General features: G+C 34.3%; 1 protein-coding gene across 1 annotated transcript; it reads left to right on the forward strand.

Moving 5' to 3' along the window:
* The first annotated feature begins 4,883 nt into the window (after positions 1–4,883).
* Positions 4,884–11,876, forward strand: LOC110457546. The gene is made up of 2 exons (XM_021508876.1): positions 4,884–6,027; positions 9,276–11,876. The coding sequence occupies exons 1-2, from the start codon at positions 5,721–5,723 to the stop codon at positions 10,433–10,435; spliced, it is 1,467 nt and encodes a 488-aa protein (XP_021364551.1). The 5' UTR covers positions 4,884–5,720; the 3' UTR covers positions 10,436–11,876.
* The last annotated feature ends 247 nt before the right edge of the window (positions 11,877–12,123 follow it).

Consider the following 12,123-nt stretch of genomic DNA (forward strand, 5'->3'; position numbering starts at 1 on the left):
AATCCTTATTAAATATGAATTAAATTCAATAGCACACATACACACGATTGCCAATTACTTGAAAATAAATTACTTGTCCCCACCCCTCCCCCTTCTTTCTCCGCCCTTTCCTTTTCCCGTTCACCCAAAACATATATGTACAATATTTTACAATAGGTATCGATGAGAGGACTATATTGAGCTGAAACAACTTGTTGAACGATACCATTGTATATATCTTTGTAAAATAAAATATGTTTAAACTTTAAACTGAACTTGAAAGCATAACTCACTCCGTATATAGGAATTTGTTATGAATCTCGCAAAGGACAGGCTTTGCTATCGATCCCAATGTACATGTTTTAAAAATCAAGGTGCTATTCAAAAACTCTACTCAAGAAGCAGGAACAACCTAAACGCCGTGCTGTTTTGCCCTTTTTTATTTTCACAGCATATTATATGTTCTTAATTCATAGTAATCCGTACATCATATAACGAAGTGAGAAAATCGTTATTAAAAATCTTTTCAAGGGAACGCCAACACATTTTCTTGCTAAATATTTCAACATTTTGTTTTTTGATAGTTTTATTGTATTAGTATTTGGTTTTTGCACATTTCACTTTTTATACCATATCTATCAAAAAGTTCGATCATTTGACAAATAAGATAATCGATAAGATATAGAAAAATATTTTGTTACCTTTATCAATGTTTATATGATTGTACATAGAATAATATTATAACATACGCGTGTATACCCAGACTTTAGGTCAAGTTTGTTTCAAAAGGGTGTTTCTGATCCAATACACTTAATGATATCCTACTCTGTCAAGCCTTTTAACATGGTTATAAGAAAGAAATTTAGTCTGACAATTGTAGTAAAGGTTTAGTCGACCTCATATAAGGGGTGTGGAACAACAAATTAAGACCCTTATAGGTTCATCAGAATTTCTATTTAACCTGTTATTTTAAGAATCGTTGGGAATGAAAATCTTTAAAAACATAAATAGAATATGGACTCAAAAAAGACATTTTCCAAATGCATCAAAAAACGGTTATGCAGGTTTTTTTACTTGTTTAATTTACAAGAATATGTGCTGTATTTATGAATATGTATAATATTATATAGAAAGAAATGGCGATGTTAGTGTGGCCTTCCGTGACTGAGTATTTCATAGTTTATTCAGGTCATGTGAATTACTCGCAAAAATGTATGGAGTGAGTCTGAAATTGAAGAGTTGGCCAATTTTAAGAAACCTGTATACTGATGTTAAGTGAGCAAGTTATCTTAAAGCTTACAGTCTCTATTGATGAGCCGCGAGAGATATATTTTATTTGGTAGTGACTTCTTATAAGCAAGCAGTCCTTTGTTTATTAATGAATTATCAAACAACACAGCTAAAATGGGGATCGTATGCAGTAATAATAGTAATATACCAATCACAAAAATGTCATGTTATCTCTGAGAATTATGGAAAATATTACGATCGTTTATTTTATTTTGTCAAAAATAACGTTGGTATCTCTTCGTAAGGGATATACTTTTGGTAACCTAGGCCTATATAATGTCCCAATTCTGATATAAAGGAAATATAGCACTTACATGTAGGAATTATTTAAAGTAATCATCTTAATTCCTCAGAATGGGCTGACCGAGCCAGTAGTAAAAGTCATACAAGGGTTTTAAAGAAGAACAAGAACAGTTACATTTGTTTTTGTGTACCAACCAAGAGGCATGGATAAGTATTGTACAAATATGTTTATACTGAGAAATGTTAACCCCTCAGTAAATAGTGTATGTGACAAACAAAAGTCTCATAATTTTAATCACTGGTTAACTACATCTAGTAACAAATTGAGAAAGAAACGATATTGGAAAGATTTGTATTTTGTTATCACCCTAATATTGAAAAAAGCTGTAGAAATACAATATATTCCAGTACCGCTTTTCTTTCTAAAATACAAGGAAAAATCCCTTTAAAACATGTGCCAAGTTAGTATAAGAAAATGCACGGAGGGAAAGAATGTGTAACGAAGTTGTTGTTCCCGTTTTTATATCACAGATCACAAATTAGCGTCACATCATTTATTTTTGGCAATTAACACTTCTGGCAGCAATATGATATCGAATGTAATACACTATAATATAGGTCACTATAACGATTTTACAAGTCTTGATATATATTTCATGTCTACTTTATAGAATATTTGAGAGATGTTCGTTAGGGTAAAATATTAAATATTAGCGGTATATACTAAATGTATCTGCGTTCAGACTCTGATTATGCCTGATCCCTTAAATACATGTTCTTCGTGGTTAAATAGTCTATGCTATCTGTATATGTAAATTAGTGGAATTTTGTCTAACTGCAGTCGGTGCTCTGTCCCATTTGTTTTAAATGTGTTACGAACAGAAAGATTATAAAAATATAAGCATACATGCTTGAGAGATAAAGAAAGTACCAATAAACAAATGCATTGGTATGGTCAAAATTGATATTTATATCATTTCTTCACGTGTACGCTTTTCGTGCTCTATTTTGAGTATATGCAAAATACTTTGAAGACGTGCTCTTTATCATTCGGGTAAATGAACAGAAGCTGTTCTCACTAACACTGTTGCGTCACAGAATCAATCAACAATATAAATATAAAGGTTATTAAGCTGAACCCATCTTAAGGTAAATCGCAAGATTAATGGAGATATCTCAAATAAATAAAAAAGATCTAGCCTGACAGAAAAAGAGGAAACTTTAACGCTACCTGAAGTTTTAAAGAAAACATATTAGAAACTTCGTACGATGTAAGCACATTAGAGACACCAGACGTTTTTATTAGATTCTCAAATAGCTTTGTAAAATAATCTCTCTTACAACAATTGCGATATTTGAAATATGTATTGTCAAATCAAATTCAAAGTACAAATAATCTCTTATTTTAAAACTTAAAGAAACATCTGTAAAAGTAACATTTATATGATATGTATGTACTGTTATGTTTTGTAAGGAGAGGGCTTATATAGGCTATGCCTGTTGCCCAATTCCTTTTGTACATAAGACCAGTACAATAAAATATTCTGAAATGAAATGTAAGCACATTACCCTGTGTCACACAGTTGTGCAAAATAGATAATATCTGAAAACCAGACCATATTCATAACAATATCGTAACCGCCATAATTCTGGCATAAGGGATTTCATGCTTAACAAACTGTGTCGCTCACTCGCAACATTTGTAAATAAAAAAAAAAGCGAATTTTAATCACACGAGTGTTTTTTTTATTCACTGAACAGGCCTTCTTTTGTCAAGCGAAATTTACACAGAAGTTTCCAGCAACGTCACTCAGTTTGGAACAGATTTCTTAAAATGTTTTAAACTTGAGCCATGATGCGTAAATTGTGTATTTATTTGCAAACTGCATTTAACATAAATGTAAAAACCAGCTTAATAGAAGCAATAATGACACCAGGGTAATGCATTCATAAAATTTGATATAATGACTGTTTGATATAATATCAAAACCTGTTTTCAATAAAATTCGTATTAAGGAAAAATGATACTTGTTGAGGTAATAAAATGGTCGAGTGAAATGGTGTATATTGAAGCAAGATGCATAAATTTCAATATAAAACCAGGCGCTGATGTACAAAACAGTCATCACCAAACACCAAACCAGGATAAAGGGTTTTAAATTAAACAATTTTGATATAAACTATACATTTTAACTGATAATATTTTGCATTAAAAATTCTCGGAATTTCACCAAAAAATGTAAATATGTTTATTTAATTACCTGTCGCGTACAGTAGTTGTCAAATAAACGGAAATAGTCCCCGGGCTATTGTAAAATCCTTTGTTCAAAAAGTCCACTAAAATCTCAGACCTCTATAATTTCCAATGATTGGACGTATAAAGGAACAGCGAGAAGGCACAACGTCTATGAAGATATGTATCTTACACCTAAATTCCATTACGGGTTCGAACAAAACCTCCAGTTCGCCTGAGGAACAATCGACAATCTTTTACACTATCACTACCTTGGTTAGTTTACTCTCCAGAGTAGTTTGTATCGTTAGCTACGCCCAATCTGAAAGAATTTATTCCAAGATACAAATATTTGTTAGGGAACTCCTTATAAAATATTAGTATATTGTAAATTATATATATTGAGCGTTATATTATTTATTTTATACTGTCATGTAGGTCTCGATTTGAAATAATGAATGTGTTAAGCTTTATTCAGAAAGATTATGAATTTGTATTTGTTCCATTCCCGAGCTCAAACTTATTTAAAACATAAAAAGGGAAGGGAAATATTTGTGATAATTATTAACTGAACAAAAATATTTCCGAACACAGTTTATACATGGTCGACCAACCGATCTTCGAGCCCAAAGACTCTCTGTCTGAGCGTAAAATTGTGCTTCTCTTTTATCATTGCTATTGCAAGTCTTAAATCATAATGATTTTGTAAAGGTAATTTGATATCTTCTCAATCTCGGAAAAATAAGTATTGTAAATTAACGAATGTTAATTTTTTGTGTATTCCATAAAGCTGTTTTTAACAACTGAAAAGTTTTACAATGAAATAACAATTGTATTTCCATTGAAGCTTCATATATGTAGCAAAAATCTCGTGAACACGAGATTTATGTACGTACATGTACCATACGGTGAAAAGGGTGTCGCTATCAAATTGATGTCCATTTCCACACTGTTGTTATATTTGTTTCGATGACTTGTTATAATGGTTATTTATCACATCTACCAATCATATCGATAAAAATACCACAGGTCTTAGGTCATATTTGAAATTATCATATGTCTGACACTCGGAGTTTCCTATACAACTTGCTTATTGCACGGTATATATATATGCAAACCTGTATTCAAAGTTAAGAGACCGCGGTTCACCCACGTGGCCGCCGAAGCATGACCAATGGGCTGAGACAGACATTAGTAAACATGGTGGATAGACGTTTAACTCGCGTGACAAGTAGTTTAATATAGCACGTTACTGCGTTGTCATTCATTTTCTCTATATGGGAGTGATATACACATGTATTACAAATCTTCAACATCAGATGACTATTCTTGACACACAATTCCGAGACATTAACTCATAAGATGGCGGATTGTTCTGAGAGTGTTCCGTGGATATCACCAGGATTGTTGACTGGATTCGTTGACATGTAGTTGTATACCAGCTCATGTATCATTACATAACCCAATCTGTCGATTCATTATACCGTGTGACGGAGTTGTGAATCCAAAGCTAGTAATGGAAGATCTAGCCGCAAGATATAAATATGTACTGAGGTGTAAAGTTAATTTGGCTTGTTTGCTTAATGTATACACAGTGTGTGATTATACATTGTGAACAAGTAAACTGACAGTATCGCGTTCATATCTTGTAAAGAAAAGTGCAATATCGATAGGTGTGTTCTTGAACGGTGCTCTGTGACATCGACAATCTCCAGTTAGCGATGACAGCTACACTATTGAAACACTAATAAGTCACATTTTATATGAGAGCACCGTGTGGATTATAAGGACCACAACTGGACAACATCGCAAGATGTTCTTGCTGCAGTTATCCTCAGCTGAAACTAGCGTGATATCCATAAAACACTGATGTCATATTTCCAACAAGAAGGAACTATATTGTATCAAAGGAATATATCTTTAAAAAACACAAGACAACTATGGACAATTACTTTCACGAAATATATTTAAAGCGATGTTGAGGTGGAAAGTTAATGTTGTGAAGAAGTCTCACGATCGTGTGACCACAAATTTCACATGGAGTACCCAATCATTCACTTTACGTGGCATCGAGGCAGCATTTAAACTGCCCTGTGTGGTCAAGTGTTGTTACGAATCCTGTCCATTGGACTGGGAAGACTTTCACTTTGACCTCTCACAGCCATTGTTGCTCCACAGCTTCCGAAGGGTCAAGAAACTTCGCGTCAGATGTGTCAAGAAAAATGCAAGTGGTCAGTCCGAAGCATTTGGTCCAGTTCTGGTCATTCCAGAAGATTACGATGGTAAGGAATTCATACAGAATTGTCGGTTTAATTTTATGTCAATTTTTGAAAGTTTTATCAAAACATAATATTATTCAAAATCACCCTTTGGGTCTGCACGACATTTTTATGCCGATTGTCTGTCATTGTAATATCGATCACGCAAACAATCCATAGATCAATCAAGTACGTAATCAATCTATTATTTAATCAAACTATTTATTTTCCATCAATGGAAAAAATGACGTATAAAGTAGGTTTCATCGTCATTGGTAAAATATCTTTATTTACTAAAAAGTGTTGATCTCAAAATTTCCATATATTCGTTCGCTTTAAGCTTTTATGTCTTTGTTTGCTGTTAATGTTATCCATTATGGGCAATGTAAAATGTCCATCAATATCAGAGTACGTTAGCTCGAAAAAGGTACGTTTTAGGGATATTTCATTTTTCTCAAATTTGCATTCGTGTTTCTTAATAAATATATAGCAACTAACATTTAAATCATTAAAAGTCTTATTAGGCCCCATAGACAAGTATGGTGGTATATAAAGAAAATGCCACATATTTCATTAAACAGTGGATGCATAAAAAAATCATGATCATGCATAAAATTCATACGGAGTAGTACTGTGACTATACATAATACATATACACAGGTGTGTAAATATCTATCTACGACATACGATACAAATGTGTGGCATGTTGATCATAAAACACAGTACAAATAAAGTTCACAGTATGTTTTATTGCAAACATTTGACTAGCCACTCGGTAATATAAACAGCAATGGACGCTTGGAATGTTCATTCAGACAAGTCGAGTTTCACCTGTATACCGGTAGCCCACCACAATGTCTCTGTTTGACTATAGTGTGAATCCCCCATGGCTGTTTTGTGAAATACCAGCATATCGCTTGATCGGGTACATAATACCGAGGTAATTGTATGTTTTCTCAATGTTTGGTGTAGAGAGCAGAGGGGACGACGTTCCGCTCTGTTTAACAACAGAAAACACGGTTTCAAAGTCAATATATACCCGATGACTTTGTTTACTGAATAATGACCGTCTACAAGGAAGATTGTCGTCAATACCAGGGACGTGCATATAGTGCAATATAAATGTCAATGATCCTCACAAATAGCTAGTTTCTTCTATATCGTATGCCCGTGTAGTGTTTGATAAACGCACTTTCGTAGTAGCCATTTAAATTAATAGAAAGTCCCCTTAATCAAATTTCTTCTGTTGTCATTTGGTTCCCATGTGCAGTAGTCAGTATTAACTCATTCACCTCTGAAGACATCCGTAATTCGTAACTGTATTGCAGATTTATATGTTTATCTTACGATCACCGTGCGAATAATGACATCTATATAATAATTTAATGCATAGTACCTGTATGTCATAGTGTTAGATTTGCAGATCAGAATATAAAATATCATGATTTTTGTTTACAAATGGTATGTGACATGCTTGGATGACTTTATTCCGAAGCGCTTCTCTCCGCCTCTTTGTCACACGCCCTGTAATGACCCTAACGAGACTCGATAACAATAACAACCAGCCACTCTCTCTCCGAGAGCATGATCTGTAGTGTAATAGGTTTTCTGGACAACTTAAATGAGTAACAAGGGTTTTCCAAGCAATGGAATACAGACCGGTTTATTAAAATAAATTAAGAACGTATGGGATCACATAAGTCGACTCTAAGTGTAAATATAAAACATCAGTATGACAAGCGAACATTTTCCTGATTATTTTCATCTAATTTTAATCTTATACATTGGCAAATTCCATGGCATTCTGGAACTAGATAACTAAGTGTTTATATATTCCCGTGAGAGATAAGGAAACACATCAAGGAAGTTCACTAATGCACGTACTAGACTAAATAAATGACATATTGAAACAACAGAAAATGTATATAATGTTAATAGTCTAGGCCAAAGTTAAAGTAAAACTTTAATTAAGTATACTTACAAACAGTGTCGACATGCATACTCAAAATACGTGTCATAGGAATAGGATGATCGCGTGAAAAAATATTCATACATACAAACATGTTGTTAAATTTCAAGAAATTTCTCAAAAAACTCAATTTAGGATGTTTGCGTTAACTTGTTATCAAGCTCAGCAGGGTTTACCCCTGATCTGTATATATTGATAGTTGTTGCTCAATTTCATTTACTGCAGATAAGTGGCATTTATATTCCATTAGCTGATAATTTGAAGTGCAGTAAATGGTTCTAAATACACTATCTTTGCCGTTCCTTTCCTCATTATCATAGTCATCTTTCCTACATATGGAGTTTACATTTTACAGTTGATTCTCTGTTACAGGGCATGTTTTAAGTAGTAGGGTTTACGTAGTTGATAAGTCCTGCTAACCACAGCCTACTTAATCAGGGTTTTTTTCTTTGTGGGAACCTCCAATCAAGAAAAACAATAATCTACGGTCGTCAACATGACTTGATTTCCACTAGCTTATATTTCATTTTTTCCCGTGGCTAGTGTTAACTGTGTCAAATATCGTACATTTAGATGTCCTATTTACTTTCATGGGGGAACAGGAAGTATAGCATAACGGGTTTCATTGTGGTGCAAAAACACTTCGGAGCAATCTTTTCACCGTCCTATTTCTGTGACAGTTCTGGTGTGTTCCTTTTTTTGTTCAGGTGTCTCTGTTCACGTATTGTTCACAATCCAGTTCGGATATTTTTCCTATGTATTGACGATGTGGAACTGTTTTCTTTCACTTTGTGATCAAAATCTTTTATTTACGCACTGGTATATATCCTATTTCGTACAAGAAAAGGTTCGGTTTTACATTAGTTGACTCTCGGTGTCACTTCAGGCGAGTCGTTTTACCCTGCATGACCAGGTGGGGGTAGGCAATAGTACTATAAATGTAGTTTATTGGAACATCTCTTAAACAATATGTACATGTATAGCGTAACAATCTCACTGAAATAATGTTTATAATTCATATTGGTTAAGTGTGATAACTTCCAAAACAATATCAAATAATTTCAAATTTATGTGGCGATACTCGCTGAAGTGTTGATCCCTTTTTTTCGGTTTACAAAATACACGACATTTTTCTAAACATTGCAAGCAATTTCCATTTTTAACTAGGTCATGTTGTTAACGGATCATCACACGATGCTTATAGTATAGACATGTATTGACATCACCTGCTTATAAGCATTAAACTGTACTTAAACATTGTATAAGGTAAACCAGTTCTGATTACTTTTGCTTTTTCTTATAGGTTGGTTTTATATTATGCAGTCTGATTATTCACGACCAAAGCTGCACAAGTCGGTAGCGTCTCTGACTGGGGGACCAGTTTCTAAGTTCTATGTGGCCTCCAGTCTCAGCTACCTCGCACTTTATGGAGAACCCGACGGCAAGCAACCTCAGACAATAGACAGTCGGCACATGGAAGCAGGCGAAGTACTGCAAGGATCACAAACAGCTGGAACGGCAACTCTTAAAAAAACACTTAAGGTGAATACGGAAAATATTACGGGAGGAAAGTTTCTCATTTGCACCGATGAAAAGGATGACAAGATGATACTGCCCTTGTCCAAGAGTGGTAAATTCTATGAAATAGCTGACAATTCCGCGGGTTCAGATGGTCTGAGGAAAATATCTGATGTTATATCGATGAAAGACCGATTTCCTTTAAAAATCCGACATGTCATCGGCGAGCTCCCCTCCTTATCGGCCAGTTATACAAACGTTTTACAGTGTTTGGATGTGATTGAAGAGGAAACGGTTTTGGCATCAACGCTAGACAAAATGACGATGATACCTATGGAACTGCAGCTCGACTCCCCATTTAAATTCAATATGGGGTTGAATGAGAATCAGTTAAGAAAATCAGACAATTATAGTGAAGCTTTGCATATGTGCGAAACGGATGGGGAAGATTACGTTCGAGGTATCAAGATCACCTTCACCATTTCTCCCGCAAACTCTCTCATGACTTCTACCTCTTCTATCGAAACTGAAGGTAGTTTGGTGTCCCTGGCGAAACCCAATGCTTCGTTGGAAAACGAAGGTAGCACCACAGTGTCACTTCGGAAGCATCGTGCTTCATCAGTGTCAAGTGAAAGGTTTGAGGATTCTGAGCCAACACAGCTAGAACGCACATCTTATGCGGAAACAGAGTCATCTCTTGATGATGTTCCGTCATGTTACGATACCGGAAGTGAGATTGAAGATGAAGATGCTCAATCGGAATTCATGTTCAAATGGGAACCACCGGAAACTGTAAGACGTTCGTCATCCAAGAAAAAAACCGTTGCAAAAATGTCTGTCCCGCCAAAAGTGTTCAACAGTTCGATAAATACAGTTAACAGTCCGAACGCCTCTGTGGAGGAAAACATCAATGTAATGTGGAATGAAAATCCGGATGTTGTATAGTTGACTTGCATTCAGCATATATTAATGCTGACCAATATCATAAATATATTTGCTATCCAAACATACTAGCCGTAAGCATTGTAGTGCGAGGGATTCATACTCAATTTCCATTGGCTTGGAATTGTTGCTCATTATAGTTATTAATATTAAACATTAATTACATAAAGTAACAAAATACTACACCCATGGACCAATAAAATACCAGCTGATACGTACTGAAAACTGTGCAGAATGAACAACGACAACGTCACTATACGATGAAAATGCCTTTACCCGGAAACGAATTACACTTAAAATGTCATTTATAAATTTTGAGAGACTTCATGTTTTAGTGAGATGTTTTGTTAATCAGGTTCTACCTATCTATCATCATAATTACTGATTATCAGACCATGATACCATTTTTGCGATAGCAGGTCCTTCTTTACTGTAATCTACAATATCATATAGTTATTCGAATTAAAACAATTATTTTGAGGTATCGTAAAGGAACAGAAACCATGATTTGGGTTTATTTTTGGGAATTGTAGAGGGATGGTACTGGTACTAGATAAAATTTCTGATTTATAACGGTGATACATTAATCCGGGCATTTCACAAGAAATCTAATTGCCAGGACAAATGAGGTTCCACTGAACACGGGAATTAAGTTATCCGACTTATGAAGTTCCATTGTGAAGTCCTAAGGTTGAGAGAACAAAAAGGGTATCTGCATGTTGTTATTATCAGTGTCAACACAGCTAAAATATCACTAAAACAATATTTTGTTACTACTGTAGTATCCTTATTATCAGCAAGGCAATACAAAATTATATGTGGTAATACTTAGTTTAACAACATAACTATTTGCAAGTAACCAGGTACGAGTTTATTCTTTATAGAATATATGGACGGTTGTGCTCAGACACTACGATTTTGCAGGGTTGATGTTTTTTATTATCATGTTATACCAGCAATAAAAACACCTGTCTTAAAGACATCCCCGAGATTTTAACATTTTTTTAATGATACCTTATTTTTCTTAACGTTGCCTTGTGACCAATGCGATGATTCATAGTTCCAAACTGATTAAAGTCCGACCACTGATATTACAAGAAAAGTGATAATTTTCGGTAAACTGTCAAAAACCACCTGTTGATTGGCCATTCATTTTGACGATACAAAATGTATGTAGCTAGAATGGAACTTATTATCTTCAAACATCCTTAAAATTATCAAGAATGTAGTAAAGATATAAATCAGAGGGGATTGTTAACTCATCTACTTAAGTATGTTTTTATGTCAATTACATAAGTATGTGAGAAATAACGTCCTATGTACAAATGATGGACAAAATATCTAGCTTAATTAACGCTAAGTATCGAACAGTGCAATATCTATACTTACCCCTGTAATACTGAGCTTAAGTCTTTGTTGTATAAATGCAATTAATATTACAGATTTCCGAGTGTTCATTGTTATATTTTCTCCAATTTTGACCGCTTTAAGGATAAAGGGTTCCGTTTTGAGAGCATTCACACTTCTATTTAGAAGATGAAGCAACGAAGAGAAGTTTTTCTAGCTTAGAGCAATTCCATTGGAATGTATCTTTCAAAGTTTATTGTTTTCTTTACGACTCATACGGTGAACACTTATTTTGATGTTTTGCATTTATAACTCCTGTGTGGCAACATTGGTGAAATGTAGGC

This window comes from Mizuhopecten yessoensis, unplaced genomic scaffold (genome assembly GCF_002113885.1).
Source record: "Mizuhopecten yessoensis strain PY_sf001 unplaced genomic scaffold, ASM211388v2 scaffold9207, whole genome shotgun sequence".
Lineage (NCBI taxonomy): Eukaryota > Metazoa > Mollusca > Bivalvia > Pectinida > Pectinidae > Mizuhopecten > Mizuhopecten yessoensis.